The sequence below is a fragment of the Oryx dammah genome, unplaced genomic scaffold, assembly GCF_014754425.2.
Source record: "Oryx dammah isolate SB20612 unplaced genomic scaffold, SCBI_Odam_1.1 HiC_scaffold_9, whole genome shotgun sequence".
NCBI lineage: Eukaryota > Metazoa > Chordata > Mammalia > Artiodactyla > Bovidae > Oryx > Oryx dammah.
In genome coordinates this window covers 54,951,922-54,974,531 of record NW_024070193.1, presented here as the reverse complement: position 1 = coordinate 54,974,531, position 22,610 = coordinate 54,951,922, and the positions used below count along the sequence as shown (strand labels likewise).

Here is a 22,610-nt window from a genome sequence, read left to right as displayed (position 1 = left end):
CAATGTCCATTTAAACATGGCCCGCAACACCTAAGGACAGAGACTCGGAGCAGAACCGGTGTTGGAAGCAGAGGGTAGCTAGAGACTCTAGGACAATAATCTACGCAGAAAAGAGGAGTGAGGAAATAGGTCTAAAACAGCTTCTGGTTCACCTAGCACCTCAATACAATATCCCTTTGGAAGGTTACAGTCAATGTTTCCATGTGATTTTTCTGAACTGTCATTATTTGAAAAAATACACAACATATAGATCTGAGTTCTCCAGTGCAACAAGCTTACCTCCAAAATCAGAGGGTAGACATTTAACAAAAATATTTTTATAAATGGTTTTTTAAACATACTTTCCACCATCTGACTTCTATTAAAAATCTAAGTGTACATATATAAATAAATATGTATACCCACATTAAAATTATATATAAATATATATATTATACACATATATCTGTGTCTGTATATGTATATTCATATGGGTGTTTATGTGTATGTCTGTGTGCTAAGTTGCTCAGTAGTGTCCAACTCTTCACAACTCTATGAACTTTAGCCTATTAGGCTCCTCTGTCCATGGGATTCTCCAGGCAAGAATACTGGAGTGAGTTGCCATACCCTCCTCCAGAGATCTTCCTGGCCCAGGGATAGAACCCACATCTTCTGCATTGTAGGCAGATGCTTTATCACTGAACTACTGGGGAAGCCTCCTTTATATGTATATATACACATAAAATCTTTAGTCAGCTTTGGACCAGAAATTTAAAAATTATGTAACACAGTTAGTACCTCTACAAAGTGAAAAAATGTATAAGTATCAGAAAATATCTTTTTTTGAAATGATGTAGAATATGGCAATCTAAATTTAGAAAATATGGCTTTGTTATACAAAAGAAACTATCTTTCCATTGATTTTTTTCTTTGTAACAGAACCAAAATATCGTAGGGTGTTCTCACTATCTAACTTTAAATATCTGAATGGGGCTCTCAGGCCATAAAATGTTTTATTTAATATGAATTTTATGATAATAGCATAGAAAAATTTAATAACAGTATTTTACAGATGTAAGTTTGCATTTTACATAGTGAAGCTATTTTATATTTAAACTTCATACCAAAACATAAATAAACTGCTTTAAGAAATTTTCAAAATTTAGTTCTCTTAAGTAATAACTGAAGATATAAAAGGGGAGAAAATCTCTTAATAGAATTATAGTATAAGATTTTAGATTCAAGTTATTTTCTTTGTTCAGACTATAAGAAGACACACAGTATCCATCTTGGAAAATAGTTTCCAAGACATGAGCTGATAGATTTTGGTGTTCAGAGTATAATAGAAATCATAACTCATCTTTGCAAAATTTGTGTTAGATTATACTTACAATGTAATGTATGCCTGTCAGAACAACACAACTGCAGGACCGCTGCATTGTAAACTAAAAACTAAGCTGAATCTTTATTCGTAAAAACTGAGGGGTGATTCAGTTTTAATTTTTAAAATCTTTCCTGTTATCCTTCATAAAAACTCAGCCTCTAGTTATAATGTTTCCAAGCTCTGATCAACATTGTATTAGAGACATTACTCAACAACAGAGATGCGCTCCAAGGACCTAGAAGAGAATCTGCCACGTGGTAGGTACTAGATATGCTTTCTGAATGAATGGGCAGATTCCAAAGCGAATTCTGACTCCCTGATTGTCTTTTTACACTGATGCATTGTTAAGGCACATGAAAGATACGAGGAAGACCCAATTCACTACCTTCAAGATTCTGGTCCACTGTAGTACCACCTGGAAAAGCAGCTCCCCCAGGCTGTAGGCCGAAAGCCTCCATTCTGAGTCAGATAGGAGGCATTACAGTCAACTAAAGCAAGCTCTGCTGCTGTATTTCTAGCATTTGAATTACCCTGCCCCTACCTCAAACAGTGGGGTGCTATCATTTTTAAGACCTTCTAGATAAGGGGATATTTCCATAGGAAGCAGAGCATGATTCAAAGAGAGATTAGTAGGAAAAGTCTGAACTAAAATTAAGAGAGCCATCTGAAGTCACACTTTAAATATTATGACTTCCGAAAAACGTTATTTTTGCATTCTGAACTAATGATGATTTGGCCGACGGAAGACAACTAGACAACCACAAGACCAGCCTGCTGGATTCCCACGGAGACAGACGATTGGCCTCCTCTGATTCCCAAGTGTCTCCCTTACCAAGCTGCCCTCGTCCCGAGAATCCCCCACACAGATCATTCGTGAGATGTGATGGTTCCCAGACCTTCCTGCATGTCGGAAGCCAGACAGAACAGACAATCCCAGAGCATCACTCTGGACCAACCAAATCAGTTGAGAATAAGCAGTCACAGATTTTACAATGTCTATGGGTGAGCTGATGGGCAAGAAAGATAAAAACAACTAATGTCTCTAGGAAACCACTATAAGCATGTGAGCCAGTCACCCACAGGGCAACCTATTAGGCATGTCTCTACTCACCGACTCACTCATTTATTGAGCATCTGGTGCATGTTAGCAGCATTGTGAGATAACGCAAAGGAGTAACACTAGCAACTGCTCTCTTATTGAAGACACCATACGAGTGTAGGTGATCACTAGGATGGGTTCACAAGTGTGCAACATGCAGCTGCAAAGGACCCTGGGTGTGGAAGAGCCTTGTGCTTGGTTTAAGGCTCTGCTGTCACTATCTTGAAATTTCTGATAATTTTGGAACAAAGGGCTCTGTATTTTTGCTTTTGGCTGGGCTCTATACTAGCCTGGCATAGGCTGTGAAAGCTCGAATATGGCTAACCCCAGTGGGACACCCTGCCACTTTCTTCATCTCCCTTTCCATCAACAGTGTCATCAACACAAATAAGTGAATCTTTGCTGATCACAGGGATTATCAATGCATCTTCCTTCCTTGTGCTAAAATCCATCAGCTATTTCCTCCAACAGGTGACTCCTGATTGCCTGCTCTTCTCTTCCCTGCCCTGTTGCCGTCTTCTCCACTCCCTGCCCCAAATGTTGCTATCTCACAGTAACTACCAAGACAGGGTAGCAAAAACATCACAGGAGTATTTGGAAAGGGTGGTAGTGGTGGGTGAGTCGCTAAATCATGTCCGACTCGTGCAACCCCATGGACTGTCACCAGCCGAGAATACTGGAGTGGGTTGCCATTCCCTTCTCCAGGGGATCTTCTTGACTCAGGGATCAAAGCTGCGTCTCCTCCTCTTTACCGACTGAGCCACCAAGGGTGCCCCATATGGAAAGGGTTCTCATGCTCAGCTAAAGCACTTGAGCCACTCAGGAAGTGCTCTCAGGGCAAGCTGGGGTTTGACGGCTTAATTGGAGGTTGACCTAGACCCCCAAATTCCCTGTCCACTAGGTTGAAAGCTGCACTGAGGCTAGGAGAAGACTAGGTTATAGCCATGTTCCTTCAGAGAAGGAAACAGGTACGGTGTCTCTGGAGCCTCCAGGAGGAGTTCGCACGTGAAGATAGTGAGCAGGAGGCTGAATTAAATCAGATCTCCACAGGTCCTGAATGACTGTGGACTCTCTCCTCTGGGATGAAGGGAAAGCTAAGCAGTGACATGATCAGGGTTGTACTTTAGAAAGTTCATTGTTATAATGGTATTGAAGGTAATCTGGAAGGGGACAAGAAAAAAGACATGAAGAAAGTGTTTAAGGCTCATACAGCCCTTCAAACATGGGGAAACAAGATTAATAATAATGAAAGGTAGTATTTAATGAATACTGACTCTGTGCCAGACACTGTACCTGAATTATGCCAACGCTATTAAAACCCCTTATGGTATGTGCTTTTTATTATCCCCATGCTATTGAAGGGAAAGAGGAGGTAAAGGGACTTTAAGCAGCTTGTCTGTGGTTATACAGCCAGCGGGCAACAAGGGTGTCATTTATTTAACTCCAGATTCGTGATTTTAAACTCCAATAAAAATCTTAACATGATACCTTTTTAACTAAAAAAAAAAAAAAGTTCTACGAGAGGTACAAAAAGTTTTAAATATTATATTAAAAAATGTTCTTTTAAAAACATCCAGAAGGGTAGCATTTTAGCAGCCTTGAGAACTCATTATAAAGCAACACCATTTAAAACCTTTTGTTCCTGGAACAAAAACAGAAACACAGATCAATAGAACAGATTGGAAGATCCAGAAATAGAAAAATTGTTTTTAAAAAATGTGACACATGATAACACAAGCTTCCCATAACAAAAAGCGCTAGAAAGAATTATTTAATAAATCAAATTGAAATAACTAGATAATAATTTGGGGAACTGATCAGGTTAGATATATACTTTATACTTTATACTGTACACAAAAATAGCCTCTGCATGGATTAAGGAGTTAAATACAAATAAAAAAAAATTGAATGACAGAAAAACCAGCAGGAGATGGAATAGAATATTTATCAGACTTGGGAAAGAACAGTAACTTCAGCTTTGAAGCAGTGGAATAAATCATGAAGGGAAGGACTGACAGATTTGAATATATAAAAAATTTAAAACTTCTGTACAATGAGAAAACAGCAAGACTAAAATAAAAAGGACATTATACTGAGGCATTATTTGCATTCCATCTGACAAAAAGGGCTTTTAAACTCAAACTCTATATACCCTCATTCAAATTTATAAGGAAAACATCAGATCTCCAAATATAAATATGTAATATAAGGAAAAAATAATGGATACACAGAGAAGCACCATAGGTAAAGAAAAAATAGAAAATGGCTCAGTCCACCAACGATTAACACAATAAAAGGAAAACAAACTTAAGATGGGAGTTTCTACCTTCCTAAGCAACATTCCCCCCAAGCAGACAACTCACAGGGTTGCTGCACTTGGATGGAAGGCGGAGCACTGGTTGCTTACTGGTGGGTGCAACCTTCTTAACACTCAGTATCACAACACACAGCTGGAGTCAGGCTCCAAACCACAGTGATTTCCACAATCAGCAATTACATACTGAGCCCTTTTATCTTCCGGAAATAATAAAAGCAAAAGTGGATTGAGCCTGGAGATGGTCATTCATTATCGCTTGCTGTAAACCACCTGACCATCAGATTATGGGAATGGTTTCATAAACTATGACACCCACTATTAAACAAGGTGAGACACTTTAAGCTTCTCGGAATTTTAGTCCAAAAGGATGGAGAGAGACAGGTAGCTACCCTGAGAGGGAAACAGTATGAAGAGCAAATCGTAGAATGATTTCCTTTAAGGCTATCAGAGCCTGGATGAACTTACCATTGGAGGGGAGCAATATATTAGAGAAAAAAGAAGAAGGAACATGTAAGAAAGAGAGAGAGAGAAGCAAGGAGAGGAAGGCTGGGAGCAGAGGAGAGGGGAGTGCGTGGTGAGAGTGCAGGGGGGCTGAAGTCCCGGACAGCAGACGTCTGCCAAGGTAAGCAAGATGGGAAGACGAAGAGCTACAGGCACGTGCTTGCAGTGAAGGCTCAAGGGTCAACTTTATTGTTCGAGAATTCCTCACCTAGCTAAGCTGTCCTTGATCTGGCAGGACCCTGCGCCCTTGATATCAGCGGTGCTATAATTCTGTAACCTTTTATAACAGTCAGCGTTTACTGTCACTTCCCAGCTAGGAAAGGAAAAATGCACAGAAGTGCCACCAGGGGGCAAGTTTGGTACTGGCAAAGGGACTTCAAACAGAACATGCAAAAAAATATATCTATTTTTCTTTCAACACAGGGTCCATTCGTTGTTTTGCAACAATAAATACTGCATCAAGTCCAGAGCAATTTCCTTAATGGGTGTGTAGCGGGTATGAATTTCGCTCAGGTGTACAAAAAATGTCACAGTGCTTTACATCCTTTAAATAAAATTAAATCCAACCTCAAGCTGTCATCCTACTAGTTCAGGTTAAAAGTCAATTCAGTCATCATCATGGCTCCCGCAGCCTCACAGGGTCCAGCAGAGATTCTTGGGGGAGTCTCAGTCAGGGCTAACATTTGGTCTTTGGTTCAGTATGTGAAAGGCTTATGGCTTGAACCAACATGGTCCGCTGATAGGCTGTGACTTTTTAGGAATGGGCAGACAGCCACCTGAAACACACACACACACGCACGCACGCACACACACGCACACACACACACACGTACCTCCTTAGAGCTCTCAGGCGAGGGAAGCTGGGGATCAAGGCATCCTTCTCTGCAGAGCCTTTATCTCCAGCATGTCATGCCCCTCTCTGCTCCTCTTCACTGTGCCTGCTCCTCTGCCTCCACACTCCTCACCTTCCTCCGTGGGTTTTGTCTCCAGCCAGCTGAGGCTTGCAGAAAATCTAGGAAGACAGACGTCTTCAAAACTACAGAAGCCTCAAGAGAAGCGTGGAGTCCAGAGGGCAGGTCTTCCCTCAGGACAGGGAAGGCTGAAAACACAACAGCAGCAAACACACCTATATCCTAAGCGTGCTGCCACACTGCCCACAAGACCACAGTTCTTAAACACCCCGCTCACAAGTCGGACAGCATGGAACAGTGAATTTCCTTTTTCTGGCAGATGACACAGAACTCAGCTATCCCTCAGAGTTGATGGTGGGCCAGGACTGGCCATCAGATTAACTGCCCTGGAGGAGCAAAGACAAGGGCAGGGCACATCCTCATCTCAAGGAGCTTCTGGTGGCTCACACACAGAAACTAGTGGATTTAGGGAAGAGTTGCAAGCTAAAAGCCTGAAGGCCAGATCCCACTGGCCTTAACACATTTTCCGTTTGCCAACATTTACGACATTTAAAAGCAAAGGCCAGTTCTATTTGCAATTTTTTAAGGAATCTCCACACTATTCTCCATAGTGGCTGTGCTAGTTTGCATTCCCACCAACAGTGTAAGAGAGTTCCCTTTTCTCCACTCTCCAGCATTTATTGCTTGTAGACTTTTGGATCGCAGCCATTCTGACTGGTGTGAAATGGTACCTCATTGTGGTCTTGATTTGCATTTCTCTGATAATGAGTGATGTTGAGCATCTTTTCCTGTGTTTGTTAGCCATCCATTTGTCTTCTTTGGACAAATGTCTATTGAGTTCTTTGGCCCATTTTTTGATTGGGTCGTTTATTTTTCTGGAATTGAGCTGCATAAGTTGCTTGTATATTTTTGAGATTAGCTGTTTGTCAGTTGCTTCATTTGCTATTATTTTCTCCCATTCAGAAGGCTGTCTTTTCACCTTGCTTATAGTTTCCTTTGTTGTGCAGAAGCTATTAATTTTAATTAGATCCCATTTGTTTATTTTTGCTTTTATTTCCAGTATTCTGGGAGGTGGATCATAGAGGATCCTGCTGTGATTTATGTCGGAGAGTGTTTTTCCTATGCCATATGACCCAACAATCCCACTGCTAGGCATACACACCAAGGAAACCAGAATTGAAAGAGACACATGTACCCCAATGTTCATTGCAGCACTGTTTATAATAGCCAGGACATGGAAACAACCTAGATGTCCATCAGCAGATGAATGGATAAGAAAGCTGTGGTACATATACACAATGGAGTATTACTCAGCCATTAAAAAGAATACATTTGAATCAGTTCTAATGAGATGGATGAAACTGGAGCCGATTATACAGAGTGAAGTAAGCCAGGAAGAAAAACACCAATACAGTATACTAACACATATATATGGAATTTAGAAAGATGGTAATGATGATCCTGTATGCAAGACAGCAAAAGAGACACAGATGTGTAGAACAGACTTTTGGACTCTGAGGGAGAGGGAGAGGGTGGGATGATTTGGGAGAATGGCACTGAAACATGTATACTATCATGTAAGAAACGAATCTCCAGTCTATGTTCGATACAGGATACAGGATGCTTGGGGCTGGTGCGTGGGGATGATCCAGAGAGATGATACGGGGTGGGAGGTGGGAGGGGGGTTCAGGATTGGAAACTCATGTACACCTGTGACGGATTCATGTCAATGTATGGCAAAACCAATACAGTATTATAAAGTAAAATAAAGTAAAAATTAAAATTAAAAAGCAAAGGCCAGTTTACATAAGTTTCTATAAATCTAGAATCTCTTAAAAAAAAATAAGGGGGACTGGAAAGCCAGGTCTGCGTCCCCATGGCAGCTATCCCTAGGGACTGAGCTCTGGGCGCCTGGAACCAGCACTCCCCGCCAGCTGGCCACAGCCCCCACCACTCCCTGCGGGGCCATGCCCGTCTGCTTCCTGCCTGTGTGCTGCTCGCTCACTGCTATAGGTTTCAGGTTGGCAACTCCTGACTGAGTGGACTAAATGACATTATACTCAGGACACAGTGGTGAGCGTTCCATGAAACTAACAGCATCTTCAGTTCTTCAGGGCTCAGCGTGATGGATCTGGAGATTCAGGATTATTTCAGACAAGCCTGAAGATCTGAGCAGAGAATAAAGAAACTGCCATGTTTAAGTGACCGACTTGTTTCATCTGCAGATGTTACAGACCAGGCCAGTCATCCTCCCAGAATCACACAGAGCATATGTATGACTGTGTGCTGAAGACCAAACCCGAGGCACAAACAGGGATTTGGGAAATGCAGCTGCGGCTCTGTTCTCGGGTCTCACTTCCTGTCACTGCTATCCTGAGTACCTCGTGGATCAGCCAGTCACAAGGGGACCAGTGTGTGCCGCAGTGAGTGAGCTGCCGGAGGCCACGCCCACGGACATTCTTCTCTCAGACACAGTCCTGTCCTGACCTCGGGTCCACAGGCTCAGCCCCAGCCTTTAGCGACACCGGCTTCCTTTTCCTGAACTTAAATTTGCAACAGATCATTAAAAGCTCAGAACTTCTTGCACAGTTAGAAAAGTCTAACAGAAACACGAGAAACTGTTAAACTTAGCAGACAAAAATAAAGGAAAGAAAAAGATAATTTTTTATTGAGAACTTCTAGACTTGTTTGGCTTTCTTGGGGCTGGGGGTGTGGTTCAAGTAACAATCTGGGGAAACTCTTCCCTATACATCTGAAAATAATGCTTAAAGACCAGAAAGCAATATATGAAATAAATTAACAATACCAATTTGACAAATGTATCCTACATGTTGAAAAGTGTTCCTGAATACAAAGGACAACTCATGTGAACCTCCGCTTTACACACACATCCCCAACATGCAGCTGTGAGAGCCTTTAACTGCTTGAAACTGTATTGACCCAACAAAGGAGAGCTACTTAGAAAGACCATGAGGAAACACAGGGAAAAGAGACAGGCATCAAAGCTGCACGACAAAGCACCCACCTCCTCCAGCAGAAGGGGCAGCCAGCCTCCCGGGCTGACTCTGAAGAGGCTGCATGCAAGGGACTAAGAGGCTCCTTGACCCCTGATGACCCAGAAGAAACTGCTTACAACTAACAGAGTATCTGGCAGATTGTACAAAATAACATCTTTCCCTGAGAGAATACCTAAGAGAAGAGCATTTTATCTCTGGTCTTAATAGTTTGGGGAAAGAGGATATAGTATCTATCCCCAATGGCTCAGCATGTGAACCCACCTCCCAATGCAGGAGACACGGGAGACGTAAATTCAATCCCTGGGTCAGGAAAAATCCCCTGGAGGAGGAAATGGTATCCTGCTCCAGTGTTCTTGCCTGGAAAATTCCATGGACAGAGGAGCCTGGCGGTCTATAGTCCAAAGGGTCGCAAATACTCAGGCATGGTTGAGCAACTAAGCAGGCACGCAGGCAAGACATAATAGAGTATTTTCACAATTGACATCCCAGCCATCATCAGGAGGACAGCATCTCAAGTTTCACTTAGAAATATTTTGGGCTTCCCTCTCGGCTCAGCTGGTAAAGAATCCACCTGTAATGCAGGAGACCCTGGTTCAATTCCTGGGTCGGGAAGATCTGCTGGAGAAGGGATAGGCTACCCACTCCAGTATCCTTGGGCTTCCCTAGTGGTTTAGCTGGTAAAGAATCCACCTGCAATACGGGAGACCTGGGTTTGATCCCTGGGTTGGGAAGATCCCCTGGAGAAGGGAAAGGCTACCCACTCCAGTATTCTGGCCTGGAGAATTCCATGGACTGTATAGTCCATGGGGTCACAAAGAGTCAGACATGACTGAGCGACTTTCACTTTCTTTTCAAGACACTCCTATATTAGCTACTGCTGCTAAGTTGCTTCAGTCGCATCCAACTCTGCAACCGCATGGATGGCAGCCCACCAGGCTCCTCTGTCCCTGAGATTCTCCAGGCAAGAATACTGGAGTGGGTTGCCATGTCCTTCTTCCTTCTATATTAGAATATTCTTAAATATGATTTTTAAAGTTTGGCTTTAAAATGAAGGATATCCACTAGCAAACAGGATTTTTGAAGATGTTATAATTTCTATATCACAGGGTTAAAAAAGAAACTCATGTTTGAAAAAAAAACACAAACACTGTCAGGCTTTTAAAGAAACGGGGGTTTTTAGTTCACAGTCAAAAAATGAGTTATTGATAAGCCAATGTCACAGATGATGAGGAAAAGAAAATCAAAATCAAGTCCTCAAAATACACAGAAGATTTCAAAACATGTACGGACTCATAGGCACTCATGGGAATGCACACCCACAGAGGAAGCAAGTGAAGCACAGCCAGTGCACTGAGGCCCTCCCTGCCGCAGACCCGGGAGTGAGTGTCCTTGGAAGCACACGACCCTCCCCAGTGTTCGTGTCTCAAATGCCGTTCATCGGAAACCCACCAGGGAGAACAGGAGATTCCCTCCAAAGATACCAGAGTGCCATATCAAGCTATACCACCAAATAAGCAATAAAACAACAAAGCCATCAAGCAGGTTCTAAACAATTTAGTCTTCAACCAGAAATCAAATTGCCAACATCCGCTGGATCATGGAAAAAGCAAGAGAGTTTCAGAAAAACATCTATTTCTGCTTTATTGACTATGCCAAAGCCTTTGACTGTGTGGATCACAATAAACTGTGGAAAATTCTGAAAGAAATGGGAATACCAGACCACCTGACCTGCCTCTTGGGAAACTTGTATGCAGGTCAAGAAGCAACAGTTAGAACTGGACATGGAACAACACACTGGTTCCAAATAGGAAAAGGAGTAAGTATGTCAAGGCTGTATATTGTCACCTTGCTTATTTAACTTATATGCAGAGTACATCATGAGAAATGCTGAAATCAGCAATCCTGATTCCAGGGAGAAATAGCAATAACCTCAGATATGCAGATGACACCACCCTTATGGCAGAAAGTGAAGACGAACTAAAGAGCCTCTTGATGAAAGAGGAGAGTGAGAAAGTTGGCTTAAAGCTCAACATTCAGAAAACTAAGATTCATGGCATCCAGTCCCATCACTTCATGGCAAATAGATGGGGAAACAGTAGAAACAGTGGCTGACTTTATTTTTCTGGGCTCTAAAATCACGGCAGATGGTGACTGCAGCCATGAAATGAAAAGATGCTACTCCTTGGAAGGAAAGTTATAACCAATCTAGACAGCATATTAAAAAGCAGAGACAGTACTTTGTCAACAAAGGTCTGTCTAGTCAAGTCTATGGTTTTTCCAGTAGTTATGTATGGATGTGAGAGTTGGACTATAAAGAAAGCTGAACACTGAAGAATTGGTGCTTTTAAACTATGGTGTTGGAGAAGACTCTTGAAAGTCCGTTGGACAGCAAGGAGATACAGTCAGTCCATCCTAAAGGAGATCAGTCCTGGGTGTTCATTGGAAGGACTGATGTTGAAGGTGAAACTTCAATACTTTGGCCACCTGATGCGAAGAGCTGACTCATTTGAAAAGATCCTGATGCTGGGAAAGATTGAGGGCAGGAGAAGGGGACGACAGAGGATGAGATAGTTGGATGGCATCACCAACTCAATGGACATGAGTTTGGGTGAACTCCGGGGGTTGGTGATGGACAGGAAGGCCTGACGTGCTGCGGTTCATGGGGTCGCAAGGAGTCAGACACGACTGAGCGACTGACCTGACTGACTGTTGAGGAGAAAGGAGCCTGTTATAAATGTCCAACATTAGTCACAAATCTGCAGGTCTGTGAATGAAAAAACATGTTGAAATGACCATGCCTGATTACAAAACACACTTTATTAATTACCTTTAAGAATGTAAATTATGGTGGTGAAATGCAGAGCTGTTGAAGAAACAGACGACAGAGGAGGAAGCCTTCTGCATTGGAATACTGAGTGATGATGAAATAAGACAAGCTGACAAAGTTTCAGTTACACTCCCTGGGCCTTATGGCCGCAGCTTTATCTCTGTTCCCTCTCCCCAGCTCCCCTTCCTCTCCTACCCAGTCACAGAGTGAGAAGAAAGACAGTCGCCTTAGCGAGTGATGTGTTCTTGACCACAGAGCAGGCCTCCTTTAGAAGCCCTGGGCGGCCTGCTGAAGCTCTCGCTCTGGACCCAGGGGCACTGTCTCTGAACCTGAAATCAGTGCAGATAGTGGGTGTTTCAGCAAGGAAATGAGAGGAAAAAAAGAGAAGTGGGAAGGGAACACAAATGTTTGCAAACTAATTGACTGGCTATGGTATAATCATGGTCTCCAAACAAGACAATTCCTTTGGTATAAGAAGACAAGATTAGAGCCTCTCTGAGTAATTAAACATTTTAAGTCCATTCCTAAAAACACTTATTTGCTCTCTGACAATTGTGAAAGTCACTCAGTTGTGTCTGACTCTTTGGGACCCCACAGACTATAGAGTTAATGGAATTTTCCAGGCCAGAATACTGGAGTGGGTAGCCTTTTCCTTCTCCAGGGGATCTCCCCAACCCAGGGATTGAACCCTGGTCTCCCACATTGCAGATGAATTCTTTACCAGCTGAGCCACTAGGGAAGCCCAATACTTATTTTGTGTATTACTTAAATGTACATACCATTTTTAAAATGAATACATGTAGGGACTTTCCAGGTGGCCCGCCTTGCAATGCAGGGGATGTGGGTCTGATCCCTGGTCGGGAACTAAGATGCCACATGCCACAGACTAATTAAGCCTGCATTCCACAACTAGAGAGCCCACGCGCCAGAAGATCTCGAGTGCCGCAGCTAAGACCTGATGTGGCCAAATAGATAGAAGGAAATTTCAAAAAATTAATACATGTAGATGATTTAAAAAGAACTAACACATATTGGGGTAAATAATTAAAATTTTTTTCTAACTGTTACAAGATTGTGGTCAAAACTTGGATAGGCTTTGTCCGGATAACACTCAAGAAACTCTATGCTTTCATTGGGTCTATACTTTGGTTTACTGTTATTGTTGCTGTCATTTCTATTACCTTCACAAAAGCAATATATATTGATTACCAGTTCAGTTCAGTTCAGTCGCTCAGTCGTGTCCGACTCTTTGCGACCCCATGAATCGCAGCACGCAAGGCCTCCCTGTCCATCACCATCTCCCAGAGTTCACTCAGACTCACGTCCATCAAGTCCGTGATGCCATCCAGCCATCTCATCCTCGGTCATCCCCTTCTCCTCCTGCCCCCAAACCCTCCCAGCATCAGAGTCTTTTCCAATGAGTCAACTCTTCTCATGAGGTGGCCAAAGTACTGGAGTTTCAGCTTTAGCATCATTCCTTCCAGAGAAATCCCACGGTTGATCTTCTTTAGAATGGACTGGTTGGATCTCCTTGCAGTCCAAGGGACCCTCAAGAGTCTTCTCCAACACCACAGTTCAAAAGCATCAATTCTTCAGCACTCAGCCTTCTTCATGGTCCAACTCTCACATCCATACATGACCACAGGAAAAACCATAGCCTTGACTAGACAGACCTTAGTCGGCAAAGTATGTCTCTGCTTTTGAATATACTATCTAGGTTGGTCATAAGGAAATTAAGATATTACAGAGGAATAGAAAAGAAAGGGAAAAATCACCTGTAACTATGTCTAAACAATCACCTGTGTCTATTGTCTGTCACTTTCCTAACCACATAAACAATATTTCATATGTACATGAGCATCTATGTCTATACAAACTATGGGCTTTCCAGGTGGCACTAGTGGTAAAGAATCCACCTGCCAAAGCAGGAGATGCAAGTTTGATTCCTGGGTGAGGAAGATCCTCTGGAGGAAGAAATGTCAACCATTCAAGTATACTCACCTGGAAAACTCCATGGATTGAGGAGCCTGGCGGGCTACAATGCATGGGGGTTGCAAAGAGCCAGACATGACTGAGTGATTGAGCACACACACACAAACAGTAATTTTTCAAAATTTGCATCATGCTGCTGTTCTGCTGCTGCTAAGTCGCTTCAGTTGTGTCCGACTCTGTGCGACCCCATAGATGGCAGCCCACTAGGCTCCCCCGTCCCTGGGATTCTCCAGGCGAGAACACTGGAGTGGGTTGCCATTTCCTTCTCCAATGCATGAAAGTGAAAAGTGAAAGTGAAGTCACTCAGTCGTGTCTGACTCTTAGCGACCCCATGGACTGCAGCCCACCAGGTTTCTCCGTCCATGGATTTTTCAGGCAAGGGTACTGGAGCGGGGCGCCATTGCCTTCTCCCGCATCATGCTATAGTGACTGTTCTATAACTTATCTTTCCAGTTAATAACAAATTATGAATATGTTATTCTGGAACAAAATTTTAATAGTCTATACACTACAAATTTGCATATAAATTGCATACTATATTTGAACCAATTCCCTATAGCTGAATATTGAAGTTTTTTTAAAAAATGTCTTGCTATTTTAATGCCTGAGGATCAGACATGGAGACCTTTGGAGGCCAGGCAGAATGGACTAGATTGTACCCCGTGGATCAGTCGTTCTCTGGGGAACGGTACTACACCTCCAGGGAATATTCTGGGAAGTCAGGCAGATGCTTTTGGTTTTCTTGATGTTTGGGGGTTGCTGGTGGTACTCAGTAGCTTGGGCACCCAGATGCCAGCTGCCCTGCCGTGTGCAGAGCAGTCGTGAGCCAGAAAAAGCTGCCCCACATCCTGCAGGACTTTCAAACGTCCTGCTGGAAATGCAGGAGGCCAGGAGCCTGATTATGGTTACCAGAACCTATTCCACAAGCAAATGCAAACCATTCTATGCCTGTTTTAAAAAAACACTCCATTTTCTACTATCATGTAAATCAAGGGGAAATGTTTTCTTCAATGCTTTACCAGGAGCTGTGTGTCTTGTTTTGAAAATTATGGGGCTTTCCCCAGTGGCCCAGTGGCTGAGACTCTGTGCTTCCAGAGCAGCGGGCATGGGTTCAATCCCTGATCAGGAAACTAAGATCCCACATGCCGCACAGCACAGCCAAAAAGTAAAAATTAAAAAAAAGAAAAGAAAATTATGTCTTTAATATCATCACCCCATTCCTATTATTTGTATCAGCAACAACTTTTAAGAGTCATATTCATGGTGATTCTAAGAGGATATATAAGGATCTTATCACTTCCTCATGTCTTCTAATCTTGTTGTGCCAAATGTTTATGTAATAAAATACATATCTTTAAAGGTTATTATTCTTCCTTCATATGACCAGCAACACCTTCTCCTACCCTTTACAAAATTCCATGTAGGTAGGCCTTATTTTCTATTGGTTTCATCTTCAGAGAATAAAGAGAACATCAACAGAATTTATTATAAACAGTAGTTGGTGGTTGATCGGGTGGAAAGCTATGACTAGAAGAACAAGGAAAGCATTCAGAAGCCTTCAGGAGGAAAATGAGGAGATAACACAGGGCAGCAGGTATGACTGTGTGGAGAGAAGAAAAAATAAACAGGAGACAGAGATCAGAAAAGATGCAGGAATAATCTGCTTGGGGAACTGATGAAGACCTAGAAGGCCGCAATGCCTGGAAAAGAAAAAAATAAATAACAGCTCTAACCAAGGACAACTTAAAAAGGAGTCTGGAACTCAGTGGATGTGCAGGGTCAGGGAGGGGCTGTCACAGCAGCAGGAGAGTGATTGTGTTCTCAACAAGTCTCACAGACACACACACTCTTACACACCAACACACTCAAACTCCAGATTCATTACCAAACAATCTTCCTCCCCTCCTCCTGCCAGAGGGAAGACTTCTCACACCATTGATTCTGAACCCTGACAGCTCCATCTGACACGAGTCTGAGGCAGGCGGGCAAAGCCTTATTCGGTTTATTTATTTGTTTGTGATTCTCCAACCAAGATAAACCCCGAAACAAATTTCAAGCGTGCTTTAAGTACACTCTAGGTTATAAATCACACGCTTGCATTCTCATACTACAGTAAGCATGAAATCGCATAGATCATCAATAGATATATATGCCTCCCTGCCTTGCCGAATCCACGCACACACATCCACCCCAAGAGAGAGGCTAAAAGAGAACTTAGACTGAGCACCTATGATGATTCATCTGCAACATACGTGTTTATGAATCAGAAGAAACCAGAACAATTAGAATCAGATGACACCAGACTGGGCAAGGGCCCCAGGGTTCTAACCAGCAGAAAAGCGTTTCCAAAATGAAAGGGTGGAGATTCACGGACATTAATCACAAGAGCACAAATGCTGGCGAAAACTGCAGGGAGAAGAGACAGCCCCGATTCATATTCAATTTCCAGTTAAGATTAAAACTGTATTATGTGCTGACTTACCTGATTTTGACTTATATACCCATCTTGATTTCAAATTTTCTGAGATTAGATAATGTAAAAACTTCTTTAAACAAAGGAAAAGTGAGGCCGCAGTATCCCCAAACATAAAAGAGACTATTTAGTTGTCCTGATCCATATCCATGCAATGGTCCATAAAAGATGAACATCACCTTCTTGTGTGCTTTTCTTAACAATCAGAAAGAGAGAATGGCCACCATATTTTTCTCAGCTGTTAGCAATTATCCCCCACATCGCCAAACAATGCCTGATGCATTCCATCAAAGCAAACAATATCCCTGGAAACATCACGATTAAATTCTCACACCATTAAGTTCTTGTTTCTTTTTGAGTCACTTACCATCTGAAATGTATTCTTTAGTACTTTCTCATTTGCACTGTGTGACGTATGAAAGGCAAGCCAGACTCTGCCTGAAATGGCCCATGGAGGGCTTGTCTAGGCAAAGGCACAGGTAACTCTGTCCATCTCAACCTATCTCTGCTACCTGATCACAGGTTCAAGGAGAGGTAGAGTATTTATATATTGGGTATGTACTGTGCTACCTTGCAGGAGACTAAATGAGCCACGAATAAACAGAAAGTGACCCAAGGCAAAAGAAGATGCTGCAGGTAAGGATCCAGGTGGCTATGGCTTAAAGGTCATGATCGTCCCACCTCCACCCGACTAGGCACAAATTCCAAGCACCTCGCTGTGGGAGACGGGCCTCCATCTGCGCACGCCATTCATCCTACCCTCTGCACTACCCCCCACCCCACTCTGTTGGTCTTCCACCACGCCCTCCTCTCTCAAGCCTCTGGGCCATCACGCTGTGATTCTTCCTGCAACTCGCCTGCCTGGCAGCTACTTACTATTCCAGATTGCGATCTTCTGTCACACACACTAGGGTGATATCCTTTCTCTCTGCCTTTATAGAGTTTCTCTCCATCTAGGCACCTATGAGTTCCTTTATGATGACCTCTTTACTTGTCTGTCTCCTAGAATACGAGATTCCCAGGATGGGGACCAAGTCCCTTACGTGTGTATCTCCTGGGCCAGGCATAGCAAGCACCTGATTGGAAAGTTCTCCCTTTTCTTCTAGAGGGCAAGGAGAAGGGATACCATCTATTGAAGCTGTTAAAACTATCATTTATTTCCCCACTGAGGGCGGAGAGGGGTTTGTATATAGTAGCTGTTACTGCCAGGCCCATATAGCTAGCTCACTGTGCTGGAGAGGGAGCAGGCAAGGGATACAGGGCTCCTGACATGACGGGACCCAAGAACTTGCCCTTTACATGACGAGCACAGAGTGCTCTGGGGATGCTCATTCAATTCAATCTGCACTCCGTCCATGCAGCGGGGAGCTGGGGTCACGGAAGGTCGACTTGGGAGACTTCAGAGTTCTTGGAAATGTGGGTTAGGAGGAGGATGCTCCCTGGCAGGGCCATGCTGGGGGAGGTGCAGGAGGGACACAAGAAGTCCCCAGCGCCCAAGGCCTCTCCTCGCTCTGGACGGCCAGCACTCCGAAGCTGTGTGTGAAGGCTCCCTGCAGCATATTCAGTTCAATGGTGAGCTGATAGTCATTGCTGGCATCTCTTTCTTTTTTATCACGTTAGGCCCTTGGGCAAAAGATGCAGGGTCTTTGTTGACAGAAAGAACAGAAAGTCTCACATTCACAAAGGGGAGCAGACTTAGACTTTAAGGTTACCTTCTAGTGAGGTGATGCGAACAGTCACAGACAAGCACCAGTGGAGATGAAGAGAGAAGCCGTTCGTCGTATGCCGTTAGCCATTGCCAGATCACATGCTCTGAAGCGCACCGAGAATTAGAACTTTGTATAAACTCTACAACCATTTTGCAAACAGCACAACTATTTTGAATTTGTGTGTGTGTGTCAAGTGTGTTAGCCGGGCAAACGTAAACAATGCTTACAACTGTTTGGCGTGTGCTTAGCTTTTAATATACTAAGAACTACCTCTCTAGAACTTCAAGAAGATCTTGCCAGTCTGGAATTATTTACAGGCTCAATAAACAACAGGCAGTGGATCTGTTTCATTGGAAGGAAAGATGTGCTGTGCTTATGACTCACCAAATGAAGTTTTGCCCAAAATTCAGGTCCTTCTTCCATCTGTCTGAGGCTTGGTGGAATGTACCAAAAGCAAATATTGGCATATTCAGGCTGAAGAGGAAGAAAGTTTGAAAGCTGTTAATTAATCTTAGAATGCAGTTCAACTCTCAGCTAGTTTCTCTGAGTCATCATATGTGTCTAACGTTGGTAACATCAGAATCTGATAGATTAGACATCCATCCTGCCTTACTTTCAGTACAGCTTATTGGGAAATTTTCTTCTCCATTGGTGTACCCAGAGAGTGCTATTTCCTCTGGATTCCGGATGAGCACAAGATCAAGAATAAACACAATTAAGTTAGAAACTGACCCAATGCAGATCTAACTAAGCATTGGTTACAGTGTCTGACACGCAAACACCCAGAGGTGCCCTCATTTGTCTCTCTGGTGTGATCACTCACCTAGACCCAGACATCCTGGAATGCAAAGTCAAGTGGGCCTTAGGAAGCATCACTATGAACAAAGCTAGTGGAGGTGATGGAATTCCAGTTGAGCTATTTCAAATCCTAAAAGATGATGCTGTGAAAGTGCTGCACTCAATATGCCACCAAATTTGGAAAACTCAACAGTGGCCACAGGACTGGAAAAGTTTTCATCCCAATCCCAAAGAAAGGCAATGCCAAAGAATTCTCAAACTACCACACAATTGCACTAATCTCACACGCTAGTAAAGTAATGCTCAAAATTCTCCAAGCCAGGCTTCAGCAATATGTGAACCGTGAACTTCCTGATTTCAAGCTGGTTTTAGAAAAGGCAGAGGAACCAGAGATCAAATTGCCAACATCCGCTGGATCATGGAAAAGGCTACAGCGTTCCAGAAAAACATCTATTTCTGCTTTATTGACTATGCCAAAGCCTTTGACGGTGTGGATCACAATAAACTGTGGAAAATTCTGAAAGAGATGGGAATACCAGACCACCTGACCTGCCTCTTGAGAAATCTGTATGCAGGTCAGGAAGCAACAGTTAGAACTGGACATGGAACAACAGACTGGTTCCAAATAGGAAAAGGAGTATGTCAAGGCTGTATATTGTCACTCTCCTTATTTAACTTATGTGCAAAGTACATCATAAGAAACCTTGGGCTGGAGGAAGCACAAGCTGGAATCAAGATTGCCAGGAGAAATATTAATAACCTCAGATATGCAGATGACACCACCCTTATGGCAGAAAGTGAAGAACTAATGAGCCTCTTGATGAAAGTGAAAGAGGAGAGTAAAAAAGTTGGCTTAAAGCTTAACATTCAGAAAACGAAGATCATGGCATCCAGTCCCATCACTTCATGGCAAATAGATGGGGAGACAGTAGAAAGAGTGGCTGACTTTATTTTTGGGAGCCCCAAAATTACTGCAGATGGTGATTGCAGCAATGAAATTAAAAGACGCTTACTCTTTGGAAGGAAAGTTATGACCAACCTAGATAGCATATTCAAAAGCAGAGACATTACTTTGTCAACAAAGGTCTATCTAGTCAAGGCTATAGTTTTTCCAGTAGTCATGTATCAACGTGAGAGTTGGACTATAAAGAAAGCTGAGCACTGAAGAATTGATGGTTTTGAACTGCGGTGTTGGAGAAGACTCTTGAGAGTCCCTTGGATGGCAAGGAGATCCAACCAGTCCATCCTAAAGGAGATCAGTCCTGGGTGTTCATTGGAACAACTGATGCTGAAGCTGAAACTCCAATACTTTGGCCACCTGATGTGAAGAGCTGACTTATTTGAAAAGACCCTGATGCTGGGAAAGATTGAGGGCAGGAGGAGAAGGGGATGACAGAGGATGAGATAGTTGGATGGTATCACCGACTCAATAGACATGAGTTTGGGTGAACTCTGAGAGTTGGTGATGGACAGGAAGGCCTGGCGTGCTGCAGTTCATGGGGTCACAAAGAGTTGGAAATGACTGAGTGACTGAACTGAACTGAAAACTGATTATTAAGTTATCTCATACACCTCCTTCTAACCACTTCTTCTCTATTTAAGGTAGACAAAGTTGTCTTCTATTACCTGCTATACTTGATGAATGCAAAATCACCGATTACTTGTGAGTTGATAAAATATGACATACTTGGGCTTCACTTAACCAGCCTTGCTATGACCCTGATCAATATAGCATCAGAAGAAGAAGAAAAAAAAAGAGCATCACCTCAACTCCTGACCCTCGAGTATCAGTATCGAGAAGGGTGTTAAGTCCACTAGAGACCTTGCTCACAGTGCACACTTAGCCCCTGGGCTCAGAACCCCCAGAGTGCAATTCAGTCCATCACAGAAATGGCTGAAGTACTGGCATTTCCAGAGGCATTTCAGGAGACTTCCCCGGTGGTTCCGTGGTTAAGAGTCTACTTTCCAGTGCAGGAAACATGGGTTCAATCCATGGTCGGAGAGATCCTACATGCCTTAGAGCAACTAAGCCCGAGAGCGTTGCAACTGCTGGGCCCACGCACCACAAGGAAAGAGCCCACGTGCCTCCCCTGAGACCTGATGCAGCCAAAGAAGTAAATTAGTTAATAAAGTAACTTTTAAGAAGAAGCATTTCAGGTGATCATAAGTGAGCTGCACATCATCTAGGTTTGAGAACTTCTGGGCTAAAGCGGCCCAGTTCTTTTCTCCAGTAATCTGGTTTTCCATTAGACATACTTTGGTTAAATGTGGAATAAGGTCTCACAATAGGCTTCAGGCAGCTGTTTTCACACAGACATAAACACAGGGCCTGCTAGGGGCAATCACAGACTTGTACTCAATGACCAGGTGATAACAGACATTACCTTGGGGGCTGACAACTCAGACACACCAAGCTGTGTTCAGAAAGGACCATGGGTCATGCCCGCCCACCTGGCACCTTCCTCATCGCATTCTTCGTGCTGATAGTTTCAGAAATGACTTCCATTTTCCCACCACAAACACAGTTTGTAGGTAATAACCAGTGTCAGCATAAAGTTTCAAAGTATTTCAGAGAGAGAGGAACCGGCTATCATTTCATCTCCTAAAATCAAAACTGGTACTATAGAGAGTTTGGATTTTAGTGGATTTTAAATTACAAGTGATAGCCCAGAAACATTCCCAGCTCAACAAGATAAGCTCTTGATCTGATCATCCTTTCACCTTTGAAGTCAGTAATGGGTTTATTGAATTTGACCAAAAAAAAAGTCAAAAGATTTAAAAAAAAGAAAAAAAAAAAGGAGCTACAAGTCTTCAAAACAGATAGTAGTTCAAAATGGAGTACTTTGTAATTCTAGTCAATTTCCACAAACATTATTCATGAGACTATAACAGTCTTTACAAATCTACACAATTTATACTTGGTTTCCTAATTTATGATTAATTTGGTTTTTCTAGACTAGAATGTCCTGACCTTCGAATTACTTAATCATCTAATGTGAACAAATCTGTTGTTGAATAAATAAAGTCACTATGGTTGATTAGAAAGTAGAAAAAATGGAGTTATTATCTGTCACTAGATTCTAGGAATTTGTGTCTTTATGTAAACGAAGGATTTTTTTCCAGATACCATTTATGTCAGTTATCAATTTATTGCCTCTCAGCTCCAAATCCACCCTCTCTGTATGTCCTGCAATAATGGAGGTGGACACTATAAATGTTTCTCCTTGCCATCTGGTCCCATCAGAGACTTTATCAGTAGAGGGTGCTGGAAGGACACAGAGAAGGAGGAGAGGCATCCTCCCGGTCTCCGGGCTCATCTCACGGGGCTCCTGTGGTGGGGGGGCGGCTCTCGCAAGCAGTTTTGGTGACCAGAACCAAGTGGCCCCAACAGCATCCCCCAGCACCGCACCCTGGGCTGGCTTCACCATGGCCTGGTCACAGGTAGGCACTCATAATGGTTTTCCCTTGCACACTCTCCTCCAGGGATCTCATCGGGAAGGCCGCCAGCTAGGCGAACTTGCCTTGGACGGCTTGAGTGAATCCAAGATTCAGCAGTGCCCTGCAATCAGCGTCCTGCTCTCCAGCACTCCAGCTGGTGGGTTC

General features: G+C 43.1%; 1 protein-coding gene across 4 annotated transcripts in view; it reads right to left on the bottom strand.

Moving 5' to 3' along the window:
• GADL1 (glutamate decarboxylase like 1) overlaps positions 1–22,610 on the bottom strand; it is a 190,594-nt gene that overhangs the window by 51,465 nt on the left and 116,519 nt on the right. For all 4 annotated transcript variants that reach the window (XM_040246326.1, XM_040246327.1, XM_040246329.1 and 1 more), the window contains exon 14: positions 18,594–18,683. In XM_040246326.1, coding sequence (XP_040102260.1) covers positions 18,594–18,683 — 90 coding nt within the window. The remainder of the gene's footprint in view (positions 1–18,593; positions 18,684–22,610) is intronic.